A 27,719-nucleotide genomic window follows, 5' to 3' on the forward strand; every position below is an offset into this window, starting at 1 on the left:
GTGTCTATTTTTCACTATTATGTAACCCAGGCAACCTGGCTCCTGAGCTTCCAGGGAATCTCCCATTATCTCACCATATGAGTACTGGGATTACAGGCATTTGTCACTGTGTCTGGCTTTAGGCGAGTTCTAAGGATTCAAACTCAGCTCCTTATACATGCATGGCAAGTGTTCTACTTACTAAGTCATTTCCTTAGTCCTCAAATGATCCTTCTAGAATGTCACCCCAGCCCACATCAGGCTAGCTTCACATTTCCCTATTTTTGTGAGTGGGATCCCTGTTCTCCTGATCATGAACAGATGGAAACTTGTGTACCCTTCATGGTGCTGCTACACCCAGCACCCACCCACATAGTCTAACAGTAACCCTCACAACACTCTCACATGCATTCCCACTTCCGATGCTCTCTATGCCCATCCAGATCAGACCCTCACCAACTCAGCCCCATAGACCTCCAGAGGATTGCAAGCTAAACCAGGCTCTGAGAGACCACACCTTCTGATAAGCCCTTTACCAGGTGCCTTCCCAGGTCTGGGCCCTAGGGGAGTACAACACGGAAACATTGCTTTCTCAGGGGGGCTTGACCATCATGGTGAGGTTCCTAACAAGGTAAATCTGGATTCTGAGTGATTCCAAGCTCTGCTCTAGACCAACTAATTACAAATTCTCTGTGTGACAAGAATATCTACACATTTAAATCTCTGTATATGGCTGTGATATGTGGCAGAGGGTGTAAAGCTACTGTCCAGGGGTAGGAATAGAGACATTCATCATGTAATTACAGAAACAGATAACAAAATAACTGCTGTGATAGAAAGTATGGATGCTGGGGAGATGGCTCAGTCAGTAAAACATTTGCCTGGCAAGCATGAGGACCTGAGTTTAATCCCCAGAACCCATATAAATGATGGTGAGTGTTTTGCAATCTCAGTGCTGACTAGGTGGAGACGGGCAGACCCTGGGCCTCACTAGATAGCCAGGCCAGCCCAATTGCTAAGTTGTAGGCTAATTTGTCTCTACCCTGTCTCAAAACAGAAAGGGAACAACTCCTGAGACTGTACACACACACACACACACACACACACACACACACACACACACACACAAACATGCATACATACAAAACAATAAAGTATATGAGCTGCAGTACTTCATAGGAAGTCTTATTTAAGGGTTCCAATATGTGGGTCATTGAGTGTGATCTGTGCTGTCTCAGCATCTGAACCACTTTTGTCTTTGAGTGTTCTGAGCTGCACACCCTCATTTCTGAGACCCTGAAGCCCCGAGGACAAAAACATCCAACAAAATCTCCACCCAGATAATGTGTGATCTGAAAGGGTGCACCTGCTCAGACTGCTGCTGCTGCGGGGACTGGGATAGTGAGCCCTGCTGGTAATTATGCTGTTAACAGCCTTGTTTGCATCTAGTAGCAAAATAAACATATCTCCAGCCCTGTTATTTTTCCAGCCGACAGCCCACACCCCCCGCCTTTGCAGAAATGTGGTTTGTTTTCCTCCTGCCTGATGCTCAAGCTGTATTTTAGATCAGACAGCTCTTGGGCCTTCTTGAAGCTAAGACAGACCCCCATTATCTACTAGACAAAGGGGGAGCGGCTGGAACAGCTGGAGTTCTTGGACTTCTCTTAAGAGTCAGATGAAAAACACTCAGCTTCCTCAGAAAGCCACAAGTGGTCACTTTGGTTTAGGACATCATCTTCATCCATGTAAATAAGGAATGGAGATTTCTGGAAGGAGGGAGAAAAGTGTACCACATCAGTGGGAAAGTTGTAGAACAAAAGACAGGAAATGGATGGATTTTTGCCTGAGGAGTGCTGCCAGCGCGCCGCTGTACGGTCCTCCAGACTCACTAGTTCTTGTAGAGCCAGGCGGCACTATGCTGACTCCTGGGAGAGAATTGTTAGGACTTCCTATTCCATTTCTTCTTTAAAAAAAAAAAAAAAAAAAAAAAAAAAAAAAAAAAAAAAAAAAAAAAAAAAAACTATCCAGAGTGCTGAAGAGGAAGGTTTTGATGGCTTCTTCTTGAGTGGCATTAGGTTCACTCTCTGGCCAACAATGTAGCACAGTTGCTTCCTTCATGCAAAGGATACTCTTTGGGAGCCCGTTGGAATCTAGGCAATGTGCTGGCCCATCATCCTCTGATAACCCTTTCTGGGGTGATGGAAATGCCTCCTAAGGTATCATCCAATGCTATGCACTGTAGGAGACCACACAAGAATTGAAATGTGCCTCATGGTGCCAAGCAACTAACTTTTAAATTTTACTTTAACTTAAAGGTTAACAGTGACCTCAGAATCCTTATGTTTGTTTCATGGAGTGAAACTCCATTAAACAGTATTAATTATATGCTTTTATAATCCCCGAAGAAGAATGAACCAGTGTCACACAGTTCAAAAACCAATGTTCTACCATCCATTCTCTGCCGATGGTCTCACCAGATCTCAGGTCGGTAATAAGGTGAATCTTTAAAGGTATTTCATCTTGATTTCGCCCTCTGTGGACCTTGTGGACTCTACCATCTTGGCAGCATGTCTCTATGTGCTTGTTGATGGGATGTGTCCCACCCTGGTGTCTCCTTTCCCAGCACAAAGAATAACTTCTTAGAGGAACAAAGCCCTCTTTTATCAGGCTTTTCCACTGTGGCCATGGGCAGGAATAGTGTGCTTGCAAGGATGCTCTAAGTGCATTTTGGGAATTTGGATGTGAGCCTAGGGTAGTCCATGACACAGGCAAACAGCATTGTAGAGTGTGCTATTCCTGCTGCCTGCTCCTGACACCTGGGAACAGGTGGAAGTTCATTGCAAGGGCAACCTGAATAGACAGCAGCTCTTAAAATGTCATGTGGAAAAGGGATTTGTGTTTGTTGCTTTTTATATTGATGATGAAAGTGATTTGGATGAGTACAGGGCCCACTGGGCAGAGTTACAGTACAACCATCAGATGAATAAATGTAAAATGTGAGTTTTTACATCTTTATTATTATATGCATCTCCTCCCTTGCTTCCATCCTCAGCCACAGCTCTGCATAGTGAGTAGCCTGTCAAGGCTCCAAAAGAAGATGCCCAGCAGAATCTCTTGAGATCTGCCATTCTTCCACAGACAATCACAGCTGATAACATTTCTTGGTGCTTATTGGGCATGACATCCTGGGCCAAGTGTGTCATGTATGATCCACAGTTACTCTTGAAACAGCCTCAGGTGGTAGATGCCACCACAGCATCTCACTCTACAGATGAGCAAACTGGAGCTATGAAGTAGAAGAATTTTTCAGGGTCTCAAAACTCAGCTGTCAGGACTAGGATTCAGGTCTGTGCTGCTTCCATCACTAGGGAAAAGAAAGACCTGATTTCTTCCCAGTGGCTCCTGTCACTCTTTAAAAAAAAAAAAATCATCGTTGTCGTCGTCGTCGTCGTCGTCGTCGTCATCATCATCATCATCATCAGTGTGTGTGTGTGTGTGTGTGTGTGTGTGTGTGTGTGTGTGTGTGTGTGTGAAATATGCTCTTGTGGAGGCCAGAGGACAACTTTGAAAATCTGTTCTCTCTTTCCACCTGGGGCTGGAGAGGTCTAACTCAAGTCATCAGGTTTTGCTGGCAAGCTGCTTCACCAGCTGAACCATCTTGCTGTCCCCTGGTCCTGTTACACTTATTTCATAGTTCTGAACTGAAGCTCTGCAGCCATTCCTCCCCATTTAAGTCCCTGTTGGATGAGAGCTCAGGAGAGAGGTCCACACAGCAGAGCCCAAGAGGCAACTGGCCAACCTTTTCTGTTGTGTCCTTACTGTATCCCCTGTGGTCACACTCAAAGGGCAGAGATGCATCGGATCCAGTTGAATTATACAAGGTCAACAGCCAAGTAGCAGCCAGGCAGGCACTCCAGCATGGGATCAGTGAGCTGCTGACCTAAAAGTGCTTTGCAGAGCTGTCCTAGGTTGCCATGGTGTTGCATAAGCAGCTGACACCAGGGAGGAAGTCAGTCACTCAGGACACCAATCCATGCCTCCACAGCCAGCATGGATCCTTGTCCAGAGAGACACTTCCATTCAGTGACTGTGTTTGCCCTAAGCATAAACCGAGGAGCCAGCTGTCCTGTATCAGCCAGTCACAGTCATCGTGACCCTCTGTGATCCTGCCTGCTTCGGCTTGGGCTCTACATACTTTGCTCCAAGTGCCTAACTTTGGTGTTCCATTGAATTCTCATTCATTTAAACATCAGTCTATAGGCATAATTAAGAAGAAATGGCTTCCATCATTTCTGATATGCATACTCATCCCTGTGTAATAATAAAATAATAATAACAATAAACATGCTGGCGTTTTCTATACTATCAGCTGTTCTCTCAGGGCAGAACAGAGTGCCTGTGACATCAGGCATCCTCCATGTTAGAAGAAAATGTTCTCCATGTGCTGAGCCACTGCTTCTGGATTTGGAGTTAGGGCTTAGAAGAAGGTCATTAAGGTTTGCTGAGGTCCTATAGAACGAGGCAAATAAACCCCAAAGCACCACCTTTGTTTCTCAGCAAGAAAGTAGCCAGGAGCAAGCCAGGGAGAGGGCCTTCACTGGGAATCAGTTTCATTGGCACTGTTGGTCTTAGATTCCAGCTTCCAGAACTATGGGAAAGTGTCTGTTGTTTAAACTTCCCAGTCTGTGCAACCTGAGCTAATGTACCATTGCACACCCCCTAGCAATGCTGTGTTCTCATGATGAGTAAAGCCAACCTTCTGAGTCTTCATTTTCTTACCCTCAAGAGAAGGGAGACACTGTTGTCCGTGGCAGAGCTGTGCAAGGAGCAATTGCCGAGTGGAAACTCAAGCAGTTATTGTATCCTCTCTGACAAATTGTCTCATGAGCATGGATGTCTCAGCCCACATCTATATTCTGAATTCCTTTCACCTTTCCCACTATCTAAACATGGCAATACTCAACCATGTTGATGCCTCAGGAGAAAAGAGGCCTAGTCTACCATCTTCTCATGGCTTAACATGCCTACCAAACCCAGTGCAAGATGGGAAGAGTCCAAACAGAAGAGTGTGGCTAATCTTAGCCTCAAAGGTGTAACCTAGGCCTGAGGCAAGAAGTAGGTCAAAGGACTGGAATCCAGGAGGAAGTCCTATCTGCATCTATCCATTCTACTAAGTGAAGCCCTAGACCTTTTCACTTCCTCCCAAGGAGGGGATGGGAGGAGGACCATAGGAGGCAACCTGGTGACCTCTTGCTGTTCTAATTGGTTTCTTAGGATGATAGGGAGGGGTGGTATTAACACATAGTTGGACAGTTTTATGAGGAAATTGTTCTCCTCTGAGGACAATGCAGATATGAGTTAAAGCCCGATGTGATTAGGAATTCTAGACAAAGCCATGATCTGGCCCTTTAGGAGATCTCCTCTTTATCCTCTTGTCCCTCCCTCCTTTCATGTTTCATATTTTCCTGCTCTTTTACTAATGCAGAAATAGTGATGGGGCATGCCTGTAAAGAAGCCCAGGGCTTGAGGTGTAATCGCAGTTGATAGAACACTTAGCATGTATGGAGACCTGGTTTCTATTGCCAGCACCATAGAAACCAGTATGGCATTACACATCTGTAATCCAGCACAGGGGAAGCAGAGTCAGGGAGACAGGAGTTCAAGGTCACCCTTTCCCTAAGCTACATATAGTACTCAAAGCCAGTCTAGGATCCATGAGACCCCACATCACAAAACAAAAGAAACCCAAACATGGGAGTGAGGGAAGTGGAAGTCTTTGTAGTTGAACCCAACAGCCTCCTCTCCTCTCCGTGGTACAGGGCTGCTCATCTCCTCACTTGCTCTTGAATGAATGCAGTCTGCCTGGAGCTTCAAGTAGAAGCTTCCTCCAGACCTTCCCATTTTGTATCCTCATTAGCCTTACCAATGGGACCTTATCTCCAAACCTAATAGCCTACCGGGAAACACTGCCCAAGTACCCTAGGCAGTGTCCAAAAATGGATTGGACATCTGGACTGGTCACTAGCTTAGGGGCATGATCATGGCTTAGATCTAAGACATCATCCCTGTGAGAATCACTCTTGATCATCAGTGGTGAAACAGCCCCACCAGTCCAGCTTAGGCAGCTGGAATTTGGACTTAGCCCAGTCCCCATAACACTGGCTTACGGCAGAGTGGAGGGAAGGAAGGAGAAGGCCCTTGGCCATGCCAGCCAGCTTTTCCATGGAGGAAGGTGATATCTAATGTCAGCACTAGTGTTCTGTTTCTATACCCAGGAGTGAAAGGCGTGCCCCAAAGCTGCTGCCTGTCTCCTGTGTCTTGTCTCCTCCAGAGGAGGATTCTCCTCGGCCCTACTTAATTGTGTTCATCACTCAACGTTACTTGGCAAATCCTGCTAGGGGCACAAACACTGCCACCCCTTTCTCAATTATGCTCTTTGTGCTGCTAGAATCTGGTTTAAGGCCAGACAATTTTTGATTACAGAGTCAATCTTTGTTTAAAAGTTTGCCACCCCGGGGAAGTTTCTAGAAAGTTCTTCTTAAACAATGCATTCTCTGGACACCTGCAGCTAAAGAGTTCCATTAACCCAGATCGCTTTTGAAGGTACGGAGGAACCACTAGGCAGCTAGGGCAATGTCCCAGCTGGGCTTCAGAGAGAGGAATGGATGCAAGACCAAGAGGTGTGGCTTTGTCTTGAACTAAGCAAGCAGGAATCAGTCCTTTCCAATGACTGTCATGATCATCTATCTCCAAGGGTGCTAAATGTCTCCTATCTCTCTTAACTGCTTAGCCATCTAGCAAGAGAGGACTTCATCTTTCCATTAATGAAATAGGTAACTGAGAGCATGCCCACCTGCTGACAGCCACAGCTCAGACTTATGTCTTCCACATCCTTGACACTAAACCTCAGATTCTTGAGCTTGGCCCACAGGCTGGTCATAATTTGCAAAGACATGAGACATCTAGTGAGTTTTAAAAGCACAGACAGTTAGATACATTAACATATGTAAGGAAGAAGTAAGACACCCAACCCTGAACTAGAAATCTCTCTTTAAAAAGCAGCTAATTAACAAGAAAAAGTTAAACAACAACACAATTAGTAAGTGGCTCTTGGATCATTCAGAAAATTTCTATTGAGTGCCTACTGTGTGTAAGCCACTTTGCTGGGTACTGGGAAATTATAGCTATTTCATGCTCCATGCTTATGGGGCAAATGGATAATACATTGGGTAGAAAGGCTTATGAGGAAAGCTACCATGAAGAACAGTGTGAGCTAGGAAGACACCGTGATAGAGTGGAAATGTTAGAAAGTTCAGGAGCTCAAGGCCAACCTTACCCTCAGCTACAGAGTACTCAGGGCCAGCCTGGGATATGTGAGACCCCATCTCACAAATCAAAGGAAGCCAAAACATGGAGAAGGTAGAGGAATAGGCAAATGGAGAGATGCATTGTATTAGATAAGAGATTGATCAGGTGTGTGTGTGTGTGTGTGTGTGTGTGTGTGTGTGTGTGTGTGTGTGTGTGTGTGTGTGTATGCACGCACGTGCAGAGACAGGGGTTGATGCCAGGTGTCTTCCTCAGTTGCTCTCCACTGTATTCTTTGAGACAGTGTTTCTTGCTAGACCTGAAACTTACTGATTAGCTAGACTGGCTGGCTGGTCATCAAGCTCCAGCGGTTATCCTGTCCATTTTCTAGTCCTGGGATTTCTAGCATACACCACCATGGAGATCCCAACTCAGATCTACATGTTTGCACAGCAAGAACTTTATCCACTGAGCTATCTCAATGACCCTTAGCTAGATTTTATAAAGGGTAAATATTTAGTCCTGTGAACTGCATTGATCTATGGTCTCTGCATTGATGAAACTCACTGTTACAGCAACAAAGCTTCCACAGGCAAATATGTGAGTGAATGGATGCCACTGTGTCCCAATAAAGCGTAATCTACAGCAGTGGGCCATAGTCTCCAGCACCTATACTCACTCATCCTGACACATCCCCCATGTCTCAGATAGCGGCCTTGTTCGGAACACAACACGCCAGCCTTTGCAAGTCTAGCTTCTGACCACTCACACACTTCCCTAGATGTCATCCTGGATGACTCCTTCAGCCCATGTATCAGATTTTGGTCCCCTCAGGGCGCCAGTCTTCAAGATCCCAGACAGACATTCCCAATGCTCTTTGATTTCTCTCCTCTGCCCTTGAACAGTAACATCCTATGTATCCCAGTGGGCTCCTTTCTCCAGCCTTCGTTCATAGCTTAGATGCAGTTTATGAAACGCAACTCTTCCATCAGACTGTCCTGCAAGAGCCAGCCAAGAAGGGAAAGACAACTGGCTTGCAGGCTCATGTCTTTAGTTCAGTCCAGCCACCTGCTGTAAAAGTCAACCAGAGCCAACCGTCTCTGTGGAAAGCCATCATTAATACCTGGTGCTCATTAGCCCTACAGTTCACCCTGTGCCACCATCCTCAGCCAGAATCAAGAAGGTTAACAACACTGATGCCAGTGCTCATTGGCTTTAGCTGTTGCCCCAGATCTCTGTGCGCACATGCACAACACACACACAAACACACACACGCACGCACGCACGCACGCTTCACTTCTTGGCTAAATAGTCACGTTTCTGGCTAATGTCTTAGTGTCTTCAAATGCTCCTTGATTTCCCAGAGTAGCCAGACTTATGTCCCTGTGCTTCTTTCTATAACTTGGTAGGTCTTGTGTCTCTGGTCCCCTACTGCCCCTCTGCCTCGATGTGTGCAAGCTCCTCTCCTGTAATTGGTCTCTGGAGTCTGCTGTAGTTTGCAATGTCATTTCAAAGAAAGAAAGAAACACTTATAACCAAAGTGTTAAAAACCAAATGCGTTTTAATGACATGTCAGTTTTCAAACCTCTTTACTCATTCATTTGTTCGTTCATACTATTCAGTCAACTATCACTTGCTTAGTGGAGACATGCGTTGTGCCTGATATTTGCCTGACTCTAAGACCCTTGCCCTCAAAGAGTACACTGATCAGGCCATTAAAGAATTATGCTTTTATGACACTGTTGCAAAAGAAATTTGCATGTATATTAAGTAAAATGGCATTCTAAGAGGGCAGAGAAACTTCCCTGGAGAATTAATTACCTTTGATGTGAGAGTTGAAATAAGAGGAAATAACTGAGTGAAAAATGAATGGAGGGCTGTGTTCCCAGCAGCAGGGGCTGCACATCCAAAGGTCCTAAGGCAGGAGAGAATACAAGTCACATACACAGCAAATGAAGAAGGGCTTCAGTGACAGGATGTGGCGACAGGAATAGCTAACAGAATACAACCAGAAAGAAAGGTAGTCAGACCATAGGGGACCGTGAGATCTATGTTAAAGACCAGAGTTTATTCTGACAGCACCAGAAGCCTTTGGAAGTTTCTTTTTTTAAATTGTGAAGTTCCGTGATGAGAGTGTCTCAGTGATCATTGTTTGGCATGAAGGAGAAGGGTAGGAAAGAAAAGGAGAGAACATTGCCAGGCTCCAGAGGAGGAGCAATTGCAGAGCAGTGTGTGTGTGTGTGTGTGTGTGTGTGTGTGTGTGTGTGTGTGCGCGCGCGCGCGCGCGCGCGCGCACGCGCGTTAACCCTGGCTATGCAGGTGGATAAGTATGGTGTATCTCAGATTGTGCAGATGAATAGGAATGGTGTATCCCAGTCTAAGAAAGGGGACAGGTACAGTATATCCCAGGATGTACAGGTGGATAGGTATAGTATAGCCCAGGCTATACAAGTAGATACATACCATGTAGCACAGGCTATGCTTGTGGGGGCACACAGTATAGCTGTACTCTACATCCTGTTCTTTCCTGGGATGGGATTATCTGTAGCAGCTGATATTTTATGCACCTGTTCCCAAATTTAAAAAAAAAAAATTAAGCTGAACCTAAATTTTTTCCTCCCGCCTAACCCTTTCTGAACAGAAACAGAGGAGGAGTGGATGGGATGGGGGGCAAAGGGGAGGTGGGGGGATGGAAAGGGAGAAGAGGAGGGAGGGGAAACTGCAACAGGGATGTAAAACAAATGAAAACATTTAATAAATAAAAAGAAAAGATAAAATAAAATCACTTGGGATATAACAAAGAAATAAACTGTCTCTTTATATGCAGATATTAATTTTTTATAGCATTTCTCAAAAAAATTCTTTCCTCCCTGGAAAGACTTCTCAAGAGCTCAGGCCATCAGGGAAGTATAACCAAAGATGGGTTTACATAGACAGGGTCAAAGTTCAGGTGTCTGTCACATTCACTGGCTGTGCATCCTTGGGCAAATTCCTTGCCCACCCTTTGCCTCAGTATGCTCATCTAAGAATGGGATAAGCCTAGTTACCCACCTCTGCTCTTGCTGTGAGAATTAAGCTGGCATGTGTGAGGCACCTGCTTAGCTCAGAGAGGAGTAGTCAGCAAGTGACACTCTGATGATGTCTCAGGGTGACAGCCCTACTATGTCAGCAGGTCCTCAGAGGCAAAGAACACGTCTGTTTCACCCACCATGATACCTTCAGTGCCTGCTACTGCACCTGGCACTTCTGAGTGCCACAGGAATGAAAGCAGGCAGGAGCTCCCTGGGTGCTCCTTGCCACCCCAAAGTGACTTTGGTGACTACTGTCTCAGTGGTGGAAGAGATGCTGATGGGATGTGTTACTGCTTGCAGAGATAAAGCCAGCATTAGTGAAAACATCCCTGAGTTGGGGACCCACAGATTTGTCTTTACTTAATTGTCCTTGCTAGAGGCATGTTCAGATCTCACCACTAAAAACAGAGGACATCAGAAGAGCCAGAGGGTCCATTTCAAGAGAACAATGAGCCGTGCTGGGTTTCCATAAATCCTGCAGTTGGCTCAGCTGCTTCTCTGCTTAGCTAACAGACCCTGAACAGTGCTTAGAAGCCCACCAGGGAGCCCAGCAAGACAGGGATCTCCTGGCATCAAGCCTGCCTGGCTTCTTACAGGCTTTATGCAGCCTGAGACAGAGTCTGAATCCCACACAACCCCTTGATGTCCTGTGGTAGGTGCTCATCCATTCCTGTCCTCTGAAAAACAGGACATCAGCTGCCCACCTTCCCTTCAGTTTCCATTGATTAAACCAAGTGGTCCTCAGGCCTCTGTATTCAAGAGGGCCCGAGTTCAGGTGGTCTGATCCAACTCTCTATTCCTGTTTACAGGTAGTCTGTCTAGCAGGGGACATGTCCTTAAGTTTTTCTTTGCTTCTTCCTCTGTAAAATGGGTTTAAACAGCAGCACTGATCTCAGGAGGTTGTTGGGAGGGTAAAGGAAGGAACGTACGTTACCAGCCTGGAGCATATTAACATTATGCGCATTACTGTGTCTCGGTTGCCCTGGTACTGAGAAGCTGCATTCGCCCTGCTGTAGGAGAGCCTCATGCTGCCTACCTTAGATGCTGTGAATATTCAGCTCATAATGTATGTCACATATTCGTGCTATGCATGCTGCACCACGATCATTATCACAGCTGTGCACTGGTGGCCTTTTTTCCATTTTGAATCGTTTAGGTTCAACTACTCTCTATTTGTTGTGGCAAAGTATACACAACGTAAAACCCACTTCATGACATTTAGAGCCTTCATTGTTGTGCAGCTAGCATCACCTCTAGTTCCAGGCATTTTAACCACATCAGACACTGCTGCCCATTTATCAGCCCTTCCCAAACCCTGGAATCCACCAAGATTTGGTTACTGGATATTTCATGTTAACCAAAATCATACCTGTGGTATTCTGTGTCTAGCTTCTTTCACTTGATGTAACATATTCAAGAGTAATCCATGTTATACCAGTTATTTGATTTTCATCCCATTTATAGGTGAATAATATTCCATTAAATGGCTATACTACAATGTGTTAATCTGTATACATTGATGGATGTTTGGGTTGTTCCCACCATTTGAATAGTGCTGCTATGACTATTTGCATAGAAGTTTTGTTTGCAAGCATGTTTCTTAATTCTTTTGCAAAGTATATTTTAGTATATGTAGCTTGGCTACCTAAGAGGAAAAGGGATGAACAGTAAGAAGATAATGTAGGAAGAGAATGATTTCAACTCCCCCACCCTGTAGAGACCTAGTTTCTGGGATGCTTGTGAATATTCACAATGTGTGTCACACATATACACTGCGTATGTTATACCATCTGTGGTCATGATTGCAGGACCCACCCCAGAGACTGAACTCAGGTTGCTTCTTAGACTCTTGACACACCATGATTTCCTTAATGACTGTGTCATAGCATGGTATGCTGGGGCTGGGGGAATGGAGCCAGCCATCCTTCTTCCTGTCTCAGAACCAAGTAAGTCACAAGAACTATCGTAATCAAGGAATCACTATGAGCCAAGCCATGAGTTGGGCCTTTCATACACAGGAGCTCATTCAATCTTGGCCTGACTCCTACAAGAAAATTGAGGCTTAGAAGAGAAAAGTAACTTGCAGGACAGTGGTAGAGGCAGGCGTCAAACACAGATCAGCTCACTGCAGGTCACTGTCCTGCACAATAGTGGCTCACCAGGCTGTCACTCATTTGCCTCATCTCTACCAGACCCACCTGTGTATTTTCTTCAACATAAAAGGAATTAATTCAAGATCGTAAGTCCCATCTCAGGAACCTGGCACAGTGTTGGGAATATCATCCACCATTTCTGTGTGCATCAAGCAACTATTATGTGCTGTGTCCAGATTTCTCCTAGCTCTTCCTCTGCCACAGCTCCTCCCCTGTGATGAAGAACATAATCAGCTCTTGGCTCTTCCAAGGATGCTCATGACTAGTTTCATTCTTGATATGGAAGAGATAAGGTAATCCAGGACCTGTAATATCAGACCCCATCCTCACAGGGCCTCCGTCTCCTTCATGACTATTCTCGGCATCTTCAACAGTTCCTGACTCATTGTAAGTCTAACATTCATGTTTGCTGAAGGAATTAATGCGATTGCAGCAGCAAAAACAAACCAAGTGTATTCCTTGCCTTCCTTTGGCATAGGCCCTGCTTTTCAATTTGCTGCCTGGCCCTGTTTACCAATATAGACATGTAAATACCCAGAGACATGAAAATAACTCATCAATGATCAATGCACTTGAAGCACTGCTTTCTTAGCACAGGTCTCTGATATGGTACCTGATAGCATTTATTAATGTTTTTGTTGTTAGAAAACATTGTGTAGGTTGCCATGGAGCCACACAGGGAGCCAGGCTAAGATATTGACCCTGAGTAAATAACTCTTTGGGAAGGGATAGACATTGCTGTAAATGAGTAACCTTGACCAAAGGACCAGGATGTGTGAGTCCAGAGCCAATCAGACAACCAGGGCTCAATTTCCCCATGGCAGTGGCTCCATACAGCTCAAGAGGAGCCTAGTGGCAGAAAGTAGAATTTGTTTCGGAAGCCAGAAAGCACAGCTGGAGGCACAGAGCATAGATGCACATGCTCAGGTCAGAGTCCGGCCTGTCCAGAGGCTGGAAAACCACACTTCCCAAGAGTGGGGAGCAGACAGCTGACAGAAAGCTTCCAGGTGATTCTAGACATTGAGCAGGTAGGCCAGGGTCGGGGGGAAGACAAAGAAAGGCAATCTAACACACAGAAAGAACAGGACTAACAGACATGGTTAGTGCAGTCTGTGTTCCAGGAGCCCGTGCTGACAGTGTGGCCTGGAATCTTCCCTTTACCCTACAAACTGTGATGTCTGACATGTTATATTATGATTCCCCATGTTCAGAAGAAACATGCTCCTGGGAAACATGCTCCAAGGGAAAGCTTGTCATCTTCCCTCTTTTTTAAAAAAAAGAGTTCAATTCTTATGATTGTGGAACTTTTATTTTTAAGCTTCTATATCTTTTTTATTTGATGTGAATTTCTTCCACGACCCCAGTATAGCAATGGATAGAAGTGTGCAGTCTACAGAGAGGCCTCAGGCCAGTTGTCCTCAGGCCCCAGCTACCTGGCAGAGGTTGGAATCTGGGAGGTGCAATCTAGTAACCACTGGTGGATCTGATAGATTCTTTTTTATTATTATTATTTTTAAATGTTCTGTCCCTGAGAACTGTCACATTACCCACTCAAGAACTGTATCCTCTACTCACACATTCTGATCTTTTACATTTTCTCTTCAGCTCTGAGGTAAACAAACATCCTTGAGAACTTATGGGCGGAGGCCATACTGGATGCAACATTTCTGGTCCACCAGAGTCTCTCTGAAGCAAACATCTGTGTCTGAACAAAGTTTGCAGAGGTGGCCACAGGGTTTATTTTCTGTGGAAGTGTGTGTGTGACTTCCTCTCTGCATTGGGAAACATTGTGACCTTGAACCAGTTCAGACAGGCTGCCCAAGGAGGGCAAGATGAGCAGTGGAGAGTCAATTGCCCTTTGAACTCAATCCTACCCTACGCTGTTATCCAAACTGACCCTGTCCTGGTGTCCTGGGAGTTAGCTCAGGGCAGACCTACTTCTACTGCAATAGCAGTGATAATAACATCTAGCATTCTGTGGCCAGGTTACCCAGCTGATATCACATCTCTGTGGTTTTTCCCTGACTTACATTCACTGCCCCACTTCTGGTACCAATTTTATATGAGCTTGGATTTTTCAGTTGTAAGCAATGGATAATTCTTTTTTTGTTTCATTAAATCTTCTATCTGTTCTATGAGGCAGGGCATATTATCACTCCTTGTTGTAAATATGAAGGCATCAGGTATTAAGCAGCTAAGATGATGTGCTCACAGATGCACAGCCAATTGGTAGGACTATAAACATAACTCTTTCTGCCATCGTCTCTGTATTACATCACCTGCTCCAAATTCAACTGTGTGGTAGTTGTAACTACAGCAGTACTTTTGTGGTGGCATTGAGATGGACCAATGACTGTAGTAGGTCATTATTTAACAAACCCTGAAGAGTGCAAATGGTGAAAAATAATCTGCTTTCAGCCATACCACCAAAAGAAAGCTGAGCTCATCAACACAGTTCAATGTAGCTGAGTAGCCATTCAGTCTAGCCCTTTTCAGTTGAAATAACACATGAACACTAATCTAGTTTTTGCACACACAATCCAGAGTTAATCAGGCAAACACAAGAAAGAGCATTCCCTACATGGGAGGAGATCGTCTAGAATGAATCTCATTCTGGAATGGAGCACTTGTGCTGAGCCATGGACTCAAAGAGGAACTTGAGGCCTGACTTAGAGTTTTGATTGCTGTGGTAAAAACACTGTGACCAAAAGCAACTTGTGGATGAAAGGGTTTATTTCAGCTTACAGGTCACGGTCCATCTTTGCAGGAAGTAAGGTCAGGAACTCAAGAACTAGGAACAGAACGTGTGGAGGGATGCTCTTGCTGGCTGGTAGCAGATGTGTGCTTGGCTATCTTTCTTATCCAACCCAGGGTCACCTGTCCTACATCAATTAACAGTCAAGACAATTGTTACCCAGATGGACATGCCCACAGGCCAGTCTCATCTGGGAAGTCCCTCAACTGAGAGTCCTTCCTCAGGTGATTCTAGGCTATGTCACATTGACAGATAAAGCAAACTAGGACACATGGGAAGGTAGAATTAGCCTAATAAAATATTCTGCTTATTTGATGTTACTCATGACATATGGAGACAATCAGATTAAAGAGAATTAATGTGTAATTAACAAATTGACCTCATGTACACATGTATGTGCTTTGTGTATATGTATGTATGCATCCAAACCAGGCTGAATGGCATATTTAAATATTTTATTTGTTTGGAGACAGAGTCTTACTACATAGCCCAGGCTGACCTCCTGCCATCATCCCACCCCAGCTTCCAGAGTGCTGGTATCACAGGCATGTGCTACCACAGCAGGCTACAATTTAATTTGTTCATGATTCTAGCAGCCTCAGGTCCAACTGGGCCTCTTGGTGCTGATCCCTGTCAGTCACCTTTCTATTACAGCCATCTTGAGGAAGGACTGGTGTGTTCAGAGTGCTCACTGATGGAACATCAGATAAACAGCCTCTTCAGATGGCATATGTGTGTTTAAAATGAGAAATGTGTTTCTCTCAAATGCTCTGTGAACATGTCGAAGCTTGGCAAAATGATTTGCAGGTCCCTTCAAATGCAATGAGCATGTTTTAGTGGCACATCATTTTCGTAAGTAACAAAAAGGTAAATCCAATTAACAGTGATTGGGTTTTATTATCCAGGTGGCTCTCCAGACTGCTGCCAGTGTGAAGGGAGGGACTGTCCCCACGGTCTCCTTGGTATGCTTTGGGTGTGTGTTTCATGATTCCTTCGATTGCTTGTGACTCACCTGTATCACAAGGACATTGCTGTATCGTGATGGTGGCTGTCACCCATTCCTGTCACACGTGTGTGTTACAGGGAGGACCTGTCAGGAAAGAGGGTGGAACAGTTAGAAAGCTTCAAGTCAAGTAGTCCCAAAGTTGGAGTGGGCAGTTTGACTGTGAGCAGATTGTGTGCCTGGCGAAGCAGTTAGCACGCTGGCCTGCCCCTGATGGATAGTCCCCCAAGGGCAGTAAGTGGAAGAGGTAACACACAAAACTCATGTTGTAGAAAGACCCAGTGAATGCCTAGTGGGTGAGAGCCCAGTCTGGGGGCAGGATGGTGTGTGCGCCTGTTCACTTTCCCTGGGTGCCCATGGTGCTGTAATTATACCTATGGCATCCAGAAACAAATACAGCACCCAGAGCTTTCCAAACAATTCCCCAGCATCTTCTGTGCAAATTTTGGTTAAATTTGTATCTGAGACTGGCTTTATTTTCTGATTCCTTTGCTTCTGCTGGTCTTCAGACAGCCTCAAACTTTCCTTTTCTGTTCTGGAGTCCTGGTTTTCCTGATTTCCCTAATTTCTTAGGAAGAAGGTGCCATTAATGTCTGTGCTAATATCATCAGGAGCCTTGAAGAAAGAGGCTTGAGAGTGCCTCGACTTCCTATAAACCCCAAAGTAAACCATGTAAACAGAGAGGCCTTCATCCAGTCAGGTGATGATGGACTGCCATAGGGGAAAGTGGGATTGAGACATGCTTCACTGCTGTGGGACTGAGGTCTTCAGCTTTGTTCAGCCATCTCTCAGACTTCAGACAAGGCACTACCTCATTTCCCGACAGGCTTCACTCCGTAGATGAAGCACCTGCTGCATAGGGCTGTAACATTTGAAGAGATGAGCACTTAGCAGTTGGTAAGAAAGCAAAGGAGGATGGTTCCACAAGTGTCGTTGTTATGCATATTCTCACAAGCTCCTTGAGCTTGGAATTCACTATCCTAAGTCTCCCCTGGATCTCTGTGCAGAGACAGAGAGGTGAATTCCTAGAGTGGGTAAAGACTGGGATGCAAAAGCGAGGGATGGTACTCCTGGATTTCAGAGCATCATGTCCTTCTGACAAACAAGTATGGAATGATGACGTCATGTCCATGGGGCAGACATGTGACAATGGTGGCAGCAAGAGCTGAGCTAGTATGATGTCACTTCCCTTTGGCACTTCACAAGCATAGCAGTGAATATTTGTGAGCACACACAATGTGCAAGTCCTGGAGCAACTAAAGGGATCTAGACACAAAGTTTCTTCCTCCCTATAACTGTAGTCAGGCACATAGGAAGTACTGTCCAAGGTGCTGCTCCTGGATCCAGATGGAAAACCCCAGGGTTGTTACCTAACAGATAGGCACCAGCTGCCCCAGGCATGGAGGGTAGTTCTGCCCATATCCCACACCCTAGCCTGACAAGAGGTCATTTTTACCTTGTAATGAGGTGATGTGGTCCTCCAGGGTCCCTTTCATTGCTGATACTATGAGAAAGGAAGAAGCCTTGACCCCAGCCTGGCCAGCCTACCCTCACTGCCAAGTGTCTGTTAGTCTTTCCAGGATGCCCTACCCACCACTTTTACAGTTAGCATCTCTGTCCTTATACCCATGGCAGATAGCCAGTTCTCATCTCACTGCAATCTAAACTCCCACAATGAAAAACTGAAAAGGAGTAGGGGGTTAGGGGATGGCTCAGTGGGTAGGAGTGCTTGCTGTGAAAACATGAGGATCTGCGTTCAGATCACAGCACCCATGAAAAAGCTGAGCATGGCCACAAACATATCTGTACCCCCCAGTGCTTACTGGGCAGAGACAGAGGGATCTCTGGGGCTTGCTGGCTGCCACTGTAGATGGAAAATATCAAGCTCCAGGTTCAGCGAGAGACCCTGTCTCAAAGGAGTAAGACAGAGAGTGATAAAGGAATATTCCTGACCTCCTCCTCCTCCTCTGGCCTCTATGCATGCAGAGACACATGGACCGTAACGTGTGTGTACGAACACACAGGATAAATAGGTCACTGTTAGCACTCCCTCATTGCTTCCTGACTTCTTGGTTTTTCATAAAAGGATCAGCTTCTCACTCCTGTAGTGTGTGTCTTCTTCCTCCAGCTCATACGCACACAAACCTTTGGTGGAGCCTTTGTGTTTGGAGTAAGAACTCGTTTCCATTTACCAAGAACCACCCAATCTCAGAATTAGAATGTCATATCCTGGGACTCCATTAGCCAGAGCAGTTGAATCTTCTGTTGACATCCATGACTACTGGGTTTTCTTGGGATGCATGTAGATGAGTGATCGCTGAGTTTTCATGTCTAACTTTTCAAAAAAAAATCACAGATTGTAATAGTATTCAACCCCCCAAAAGGAAAGAAATTCCAACACACACTTCAACATAGATGAAACTCAGCAAGCCGTTTGCACAAAGAAATTCTCTCTAGTTCAACATCTATAAAATAGTGAGTTGTCAAAACTATAAAAACAAAAGAAAATTATAATTCCTAGAGACTGAGAAAGAGGGAGAGGGGAGTTGATTTTGCAGGACAGAAGAGTGCTGAAGGTGGGCAGTGCTGGTGTCTGTACAACAGTGTGACTGTATTCATTACAGCTGTGCTCTATACCCCCCAAATAGTAAAGCTGGCAAGATTTCTGTTATTTATGTCATCTTGGCACAATAAAAAAGATGAGGACATCAAGGGCTGTGAATATTGTTGCTTAGGATGAAACTAAAGTGATGTCTGAGTTAAACGGGCAGGACAGGGGAGATAGCTCAATGGTACAGCTCTAGCCTAGTCTGCAACAAACAAACACACTAAATGTGGATATAAAGAAATGATGGATGATATACCATTCTAGAGCTAGACATTGAAACAGTACTGCCCATTCAGAGCTCAGAATAAAGATGCCTCCAACTCTTGTGTCTTCAACTCACCCCTCTTCACACATACACCCATCCTACACCTGGCATGTACATTTCTGCCACACAATGGCCAGTCCACTGCAGTCCAAACCCTGTGGGATCTACATTCTCTGGGCAGTGCCATGGGGTTTAATTCCAACACCCATAGATGTCCTGTGTGTGTATCACCCTGGCTCTAATCTACCAGCCTAACCCTGATGCTGTAGGTGCCTCTTGGAGTCCTTTTCAGCCTCCAGCTTTGGGAAATTGGTTTGGGATGAGAACAGTGGTTGGAAGGACATGCACGTGCATCTATTCTGGACCCCTTCCCAGTAGAGACTGAGCAGATTCTGACTTCTCACCTGTCAATCACTGTCAGCACATCAGCCTTGCTTGACGCTGACTCTGTAGATACAGAGTACCTTTCTTTGATGAACCTGAGATTCTGGCTGCTGAGGGAATGTCAGAGCTGTTGCTCTCAACATATATGTCTCTGTATTCAGAATTGTGGCCATGAAAATGGGGTTGTGTCCTCTAGGAGACGTCTCCTAACTCTTACACCCAGGAGAGACGAGGACAAATTCCTTCAAAGTCTTATTTCCTACTCTGTGCTCTGCAGGATATTTTATGGATCTTAAGCACAGAAAGCCCTCCAAGTCGGAGTCAAGTTGGGTCCTTTCATTGCTTTCCTTGGATCAAAATGTCTTAAGTGTCTGATGTTTGAGATGGCAGTGATACTATTAAATGACAGCTAACATTTGTCAAAGACTTACCCCGTGCCGGGTGCTATTATAGAGGTCTTACATGCATGGTTCTATTTAATACTCCCAACACCTGAGGTTTATACCTTAAAGAGATGAAAGGAACTCCCTCTAAGCATAGGCATCCAGAGGACCCTCAGGGACCAGAGAGTGGAAAGAAGAGAAGAGTCGCTGCTTCTCCTACACAGCAGAGCAGAGCTTCTCAAACTGACAAGGGTGTATCTATCACATGGAAACCATAAGAAGTCAAACTGATCTCAAGCCAGGGATGTGGCTCAGTGGGTCAAGTGCTTGCTGCACAGGTGCCTGGACCTGAGCTCGATCCCCAGTAGTTGTGGTGGTGCATGTTTGTAATCTTGGCACTGTGGAAATGAGGCAGGCAGATCTCTGGGGCTCACTGGCCAAGACAGTCTACTTCCTGTCCGATGATAGACCCTGCCCCCCAAACACAAAACAAAACAAATAAAAGCAAGATGGACAGTGCCAAAGAAGTGACACCTGAGGCTGATCTCTGACCTCCATACACACACACACACACACACACACACACACACACACACACACACACAAAGAAAAAAGAAGACAAGTTTATCTCAGTAGGTCTTGGATAAGACCTGAGATACAGTGTTTTTATTTTCTCTTTCTTAAAGAGTGTGCAGGGCCTGTGTGGGCCAGAAAGGTGGGGTCCTATCCTGTAGCTGTAAGTTTTTCTGTGTCCCAGCTGGCCAGCAGTCGGGACAAATCTCTCCCACTCATGTCCCCCAAGTAAACACACAGAGGCTTAATATTATTTGTAACTGCTCAGCCATTAGCTCAGGCTTATTACTGACTAGCTCTTACACTTAAATTAACCCATAATTCTTATCTATGCTAAACCATGTGGCTTGGTACCTTTTCTCAGTTCTGCCCTCTCATCTCGCTTCCTCTGTGTCTGGCTGGTGACTCCTAACTCAGCCTTCCTCTTCCCAGCATTCTCTTTATCTGCTTACCCTGCCTTTAGTTCCTTCCTGGCTACTGGCCAATCAGCTTTTTATTTATCAACCAATTAGAGCAACACATATTCACAGCATACAGAACAACATCCCACAGCACTGTCCCTTGGAACTGGAGTTATAGATGTTTGTGAGCCACCATGAAGGTGCTGGAAACTGAACCCCATCCTCTGCAAGAGCAGCCAGTGCTCATAACGATTGAGCTATCTCTCCAGCCCCAGCTGCAGTGTCTCTCATAGTGGCCTCTGATTTGAAGACCAGTGGAGCCCCTTACTGTACCTGCAGTTTTTTCTTCCACTCCTGAGATGGAATTCACCCATTCTCCCACTCATTCACTGCCTGTATTTTGCAGAGTGGGTTATTTATCAAGAGCACCAGCCGTAACATCAGAACCAGGTCCCAAGCCTGGTTCTGCACTTTCCTTCATGACCTAATGTCTCCGAGTCTAGCCATCCAGAGTGTCAGATGAGAGTGAAACTCACTGTATGGCACCTTCGTAAATATCAAATGAGGTAAAAACACAGCCAAGCATATGCCCTGAAGCTAGATCATGGTGTATGGCCAATGATGGTCACAGTCTGAGGCCTTATTTTATGACTCTCTTATTTATGCATTCACTTCTGATTCCCATGTGGCCACCAATAAGCTGGCTTCAGCATTTACTTGCATGTTACATATTGAAACAGGTATTTCCGTGGCCCTAGTGGTTGCAGCAGTGGGCACCAGCAATCAACAAGAGATAGATTGACCTCTGAATAACTTGTGTTATTATGTTATTATCATGTTAGCAGAAGGTGGAACTGGCTACACAGGTCCCAAGAATGAGCAATGGGAGTGGCATAGAGAAAGACTGGTCTATAAAAGTGGTGTGTGTGTGTGTGTGTGTGTGTGTGTGTGTGTGTGTGTGTGTGTATGTGTGTGTGTGTACAAGCCAGCAAGACTGGACTGGGGTAAAATATCAGCAGATCACAAGCTGTTCATTATCTGGAGTGAACTAAATATGTAGGCAATTATTGACAGGAGCCTGAAAGGAGCAATCGGGAGAATTGGTCCCCAGCCAAATCCCATCTTCTTTTTGAGCAGGAGCAGGGATTGGTTGACCAGAATTCGAGCAGGCATTTTACAGAGAGGGGGCAGGCAGGGAGCTACAGGGTTCCCTGGCCAGATGGAGTAAGCAGTAGTCCCCCTCACCCCACCGATCCAGCCAATCCAGCAAGCTCACTCATCAAACACATAGGGCTTTGCTTTGAAAGGGGGCTTTATGCACAGGTTCCAGCCTGGAAAACCCCTGCCTGACCACTCTCCCCCTAAGATGTCATCTTTTGAGATGATTTCATGTGGAAGCACCGCTAAGTAAATTCGCTAAATGCCTATTCATTCCCATCAGATGGGGACCCGGTGAAGCGGGAAATGCGAAAATGGCCCTAGATTCAGCCCTGAAAGATGCTTTCTGGGGTTGCCAAATGGAGCCACAGCAGGCTGACCCTGGGAGGCCCGAGACTTCCCAGAGGGGGCTCCTGGAGCTTGGCCTCGGCCCCTTCAGTCCTCCCACCTAAGCTTCCCAAGAGGCCCTGTTTATTATTCCTGTTGCTGGAGACCCATTCAGAGGTTAACTTGTCCCTTTATTCATCAGAGCGACAATAATGAACTGTCGCAGAGTGTGGCAAAGGGTTTGGTAAATAAGAGTGGCTGAGGCGAGGAAATGCAGTGGACCTCTCAATGGCTGGGAAAGGCGGTTTCTTTATAAGGACATTGCATTGCTGCTTATCCCAGCAGCAACTTGGAGGCCCTTTTTAGCATCAGGCCACAGGAACCTCAGAACGTTGGCCACCTTGGTTGTCACTGTCCAGATGCATGAAGCCTGGCCTTCCGGGTCTACGCCTAGGATTCACCTCTGTGTACATCAGGAGAGTGCTGCATACTCTATACAATGGACTTTTACCAGGCTGCAGATGCAGGAGGCTCTTCAGGCATCTGCCACCCCAGTAAGAGGCTGGGACATTGACCATGCTTATTTTCACCTCAGTATCTCTTAACTGCTCTGTTCCATCCTTTCCACTCAACTGGATTTATGAGTTAGTCAACATACACCATGCAATGAGTGGATGAGGGTTCAGAGTGGCTATTCGACAGAGTGGCAGATAGAGGGGTTGAGGGCTGAGGGTAGAACAGACCAAGTAAACGGAGGTTTCTGTCCCGCCATCAACTCCCAAATACCTGGCAGCTGCTTCCCACATAATTGACTGGGGGGCTTAATATTGCTTATAAATGCTCAGCCAATAGCTCAGGCTCATTACTAACTAGCTCTTACACTTAAATTAACCCATAATTCTTATCTATGTTAAGCCACATGGCTTGGTACCTTTTCTCAGTGTGGCATTCTCATCTTGCTTCCTCTACTTCTGGCTGGTGACTCCTGACTCCACCCTTCCTCTTCCCAGAATTCTCCTAGTCTGGTCATCCCACCTATTGTTCCTGCCTGGCTACTGGCCAATCGGCATTTTATTAAACTAATTCGAGCGACAAATCTTTCGGTGTACAAGAGCATTATCCCGCAGCAAGACCAGGCAGCTGAGAGGTAGAAAGAGCAGAGCAGTGTGCATTGAATGTGCACCTACTGTGTGACCTTAAATCTACCCATCCTCCTGATGAAAATGCATGGTGAACCTATGGTGTGCTCAGTGTGTTTAAATATGAGCAACCAGGAGGAAACGAGTTGACAGAGGGCCACTGTTCAGAGGGTCTGGTGGCTTGTTTATCCTTTACACATGGCATGGGCTGTGGCAGTGCAGCTGGAATTCACTTCCAGATCCTTTTCTTTCTGGAGCTTGGGCATTGCTTTCTAAGACACTGCCCTACTTCTCTTTAGTCCAGCATTAGGGTTAGGGAGGTGGCACTGTAGAAAAAGCATGTGTTACTCAAAGCATGAGGACCTGAGTTTAAAACTCCAGCATCCACAGAAAGGCAGAAGCAGCAGTGAGCATCTGTAACCCCAGTATTCTGACTGTGAGATAGCAGACAGAGCAGGCAACTCTCTAAAAGCTTGCAGGCCAGCCAGACTGGTGTGTGTAGTGGTGAACTAGAGACCCCGACTCAAACAAGGTGGAAGGTGGGGCTTCCAAGGTTGTCCTCTGACCTCCGTACACAGGCCATGGCACATGTGTGCTTGCACCAACATTCACAGGCACATACAGAGAAGCGACACACCCTGACCCGTGTATCACACACACATACAAAGAGTCCAACCCCATTGTGTTCCCACAGAGCCTCTTTCTTCCCACCTCACCCAATCCGAAGAGTGGTTAGCCCCTGCCCTCTAAGAAGCACTCCCCCCAAGCAGAGCAGCCTGGTGACAGAGGAGCTGTCACATCAGGACCATTTACCTGTTTGGGTTTGTTCAGTGGAAGAGGCGACTGCATCTCTGGCAGATGGAGACCTGTGTGACTGCCTTTTAAAATACTGTCACAGCTGTATGCACAAGCTGATTAGCTGTGACGGCACTGTGAACGCTGAGATTGATGGTGATAAATTTGGGATAACAATGCTGGGAACAATGTCATCCGTTTGCACGGCGCTTCATATTTTTTAAAGCTCTCTCAATCCACAGCCCAGTGGTTATCGAGCACTTGGATTCATTCACTGCTCACTGTGCACCAAAGGAGTTGGTACTCAATCAGCTCATCTTAATTCCTGCATTCTTTCTTCATCATTCATTCATTCACCAGACATTAGTGTAGTAGGGCCTACTGTGTGCCAAGAATGATTCTCTCCTTGTGGACCTTATATTGTAAGGTAACTAAGAGAGTGCTTTCAAATGGTGATAGAGTAGTTTAAATCAACATTGTGATGTGATAAAGGTGGGGTGGAGGAGGCAGGGGCTACTTTAGGTGGAATGGCCAAAAAAAAGAAAAAATCCTATCTGAATAAAAGACATTTGAAAGACCTAAATGATAAGAGCAGGCTAGAAATTAAGAGCTATATGATGCAATGGCCTAGGCACAGTAAGTGCAAAGGCTCTGAGGCTGATCTGTATATGACATTAGGTATACTGATGGCTATTGTTGGCCACGCCCAATGCTGAGCATAGATACCAAAGCATGTAAGACACAATGCTGTCCTCAGATTCCCTTGCACAGTGGAGTATGTGGGAGAGAGATACACAGCCTATGCTGGTTAGCTGTAACTATCAACTTGACAAAACCTAGGATCACCTGGGAAGACAGTTGTAATGAACGATTGCTTATATTGGTTTGGCCTGTGTCATATCTGAGGATTAGCATAGTTGGAATTAATTGATGTGGCAAGACCCAGCCCACTGTGTACATCACCGTTCACTTGGTGGGGTGGGGGGAGGACCTGACCTGCATAACCGTGGAGAAACCAGGCTGAGCGTGACAATCAGTCAAGACAGTGAATGAGCATGCATTCACTCTTCTCTGCTCTTGGCTATGGGTGTGGTGTGTCCAGCCATCTCAAGCTGTTGCTTGCAGTGAGAGACAATAACCAGGAATTGTAAACTAAAATAAACCCCTTCTCTCCATAAATTTCCCCTTTCTAGGATGTTACAACACAATAGCCAGAATGAAACTAGAACACAGCCTGTTCTCACATAATGTGGCAGGCCCAGGGACAAGACCTGCCTAGAGGCTGTGTGATGTGGTCAGAACAGGAAAATAGTGAAGTCTGTTTCCTAGGACTAAGAAGAGAGGCAAGGCCCAACACTCCCATGCTCTACAGAGGACCCTGACTTTCTCTCCTGTTTGTTTCCACAGGACAAATGATCAGCTGGTGGCATTTCTCTCCCGATACCGAGATATGAATTTCCTGAAATCACATGGCCGGGACAATGCAAGGTAATGCACTGGGCACCACAGAAATGGGAAGCTGTTACTGGGGCCTTTCTTCTAGATTGATTTTACACAACCAGAGAAAAGTAGCCTGTGTGAGAGCTCAAGGGTCCCTCTTGTTGGCCAAAGACAGAGAAGCAGATGCTTCTTGCAGGCTCAAAGCTTTTCTCCCAAGAAATCTTTTGAATTTATTCCTGTATGTGGATGCTTGCATGAGTGTTTGGGTGCACATGTGTGTGCAGGTGCATGTGCACCTGTGTATGTATATGTATGGGGGTGCACATGTGTATGCAGGTGCATATGCACCTGTTTGTATATAAATGGGGTGCACATGTGTATGCAGGTGCACATGCACCAGTCTATGTATATGTATGGGGTGTACATGTGTATGCAGGTGCACATGCACCTGTCTACATATATGTATGGAATGCACACGTATATGCAGGTGCATATGCACCTGTGTGTGTGCACATGTGGAAGCCAGAGGACAGCGCCAAGCATCATACTTCAGGTACCATCCACCATTTTATTTTTGAGACAGACTGTCTCACGTAGGTTCTGGGGATCAAACTCAGATTCTCATGTTTACACAGCAAACATTTCATCAGCTGCACCATCCCCCTCCCCAGCCCACATAGAACCTTCTGCATCTTTGTTTTCCCAAGGAATTTTATGAGTTCATTTTTATTCTGATAATCCTAGGAGCTGAGTAGTCATGGTTAATTCTCATATTGTTGGGAGGCAGATTGAGGACTGCATCTAAATCATCACCCCCCATCATTTAATTCTTGTGCCTATCACTCAAGAGCTACTTACCTCATGCCAGCCACATGCCAGACACTGCTTTAGCAGTCAACAAGAGCATCTTCAGACCCTCAAAGGATTTGCTTTCCAGATGAAAGACTCATGATAGCATGAAGTTAAATCCAGAGGTCCAACCTTCCAGTCTGTGTCTTCCACACTTCCTCCCACTGCTGGTATGGATAGAGACTGGAGGGATTCAGAACCCGACCTCTCCCACTCAGAGTAAGCAGGGTCAAAAACTAGGAGCTTGACTTGAGGAGATGGCTCAGTCTGTAAAGTACTGACTTGTGTAGCTGAACCTCTCTGAGGCCATTCCTTTACCAGTGGAGTGAAATAGCAACAGTCCTATATGGGTAGGATTAAATGAGATGGTGCCTGGGATGATGAGGATGAGGATGATGATGATGATGATGATGATGATGGTGATGATGATGATGTCATTGCCATAGTAAGCATAAAAACCAAAGTCCTACTGGTAGGAATGTATCCCAGCTCTCTGTCCTGCTTGTATGAGCACACCCTGTATGACCCAGGTACACCAGTGGTGGGCATATAGTACCTACAGGGCTCAGAGCAGCAGGACATGTTCCTCGCACCTGTCTCTCAAACCATAAAGCCCAAGTATCTCAGATCAAAATTGCTTACATGTTCCTATATTCACTCTTTACATCCCCAGCTGGCACTCTCTCATTTACATGAATTAAGGACAATATGTTTTTAGTATTAATTTAGTAACAAAATGAATTAATGTGTCATTGCCTACAACTTACTTTTCTTTGTTAGTCAATTCTTCCCCTATTGTGTGAACTAGGCTTCCCAGAGCCCATCCCCCATTGCCTCTACCCAGTGGGCAGGGATGTTCCCTCACAAGTGCTGTGGCACAAAGAATTCTTTGGCAGTGAGTGACATAAGCCCACTTCAGGCTAACTTGTGGATGAGGAGAGTTACTGGAACAAGTTACACTAACTTCGGGTATGGCTGATTGAGCAGCTCAAACGACAGCACCAAGCCTTGATGATTCCATTTTCTTGAGTGTTGACTTGAATTTCTAGCTTTAGGTTGTGGCCATTAACAACTCACTCACTGATTTTATCTTGCAAGCCAGGAAGATGAGATACAGAGAAATGTTGGACT

General features: G+C 45.6%; 1 protein-coding gene across 1 annotated transcript in view; it reads left to right on the forward strand.

The window, feature by feature from the left end:
* Positions 1-27,719, forward strand: part of Xylt1 (xylosyltransferase 1) — a 310,008-nt gene that overhangs the window by 237,553 nt on the left and 44,736 nt on the right. Inside the window, exon 6 of the mRNA XM_042280277.2 lies at positions 25,707-25,787. Within this exon, the coding sequence (XP_042136211.2) occupies positions 25,707-25,787 (81 nt within the window). The remainder of the gene's footprint in view (positions 1-25,706; positions 25,788-27,719) is intronic.

The sequence above is a fragment of the Peromyscus maniculatus genome, chromosome 1 (genome assembly GCF_049852395.1).
Source record: "Peromyscus maniculatus bairdii isolate BWxNUB_F1_BW_parent chromosome 1, HU_Pman_BW_mat_3.1, whole genome shotgun sequence".
Classification (NCBI taxonomy): domain Eukaryota; kingdom Metazoa; phylum Chordata; class Mammalia; order Rodentia; family Cricetidae; genus Peromyscus; species Peromyscus maniculatus.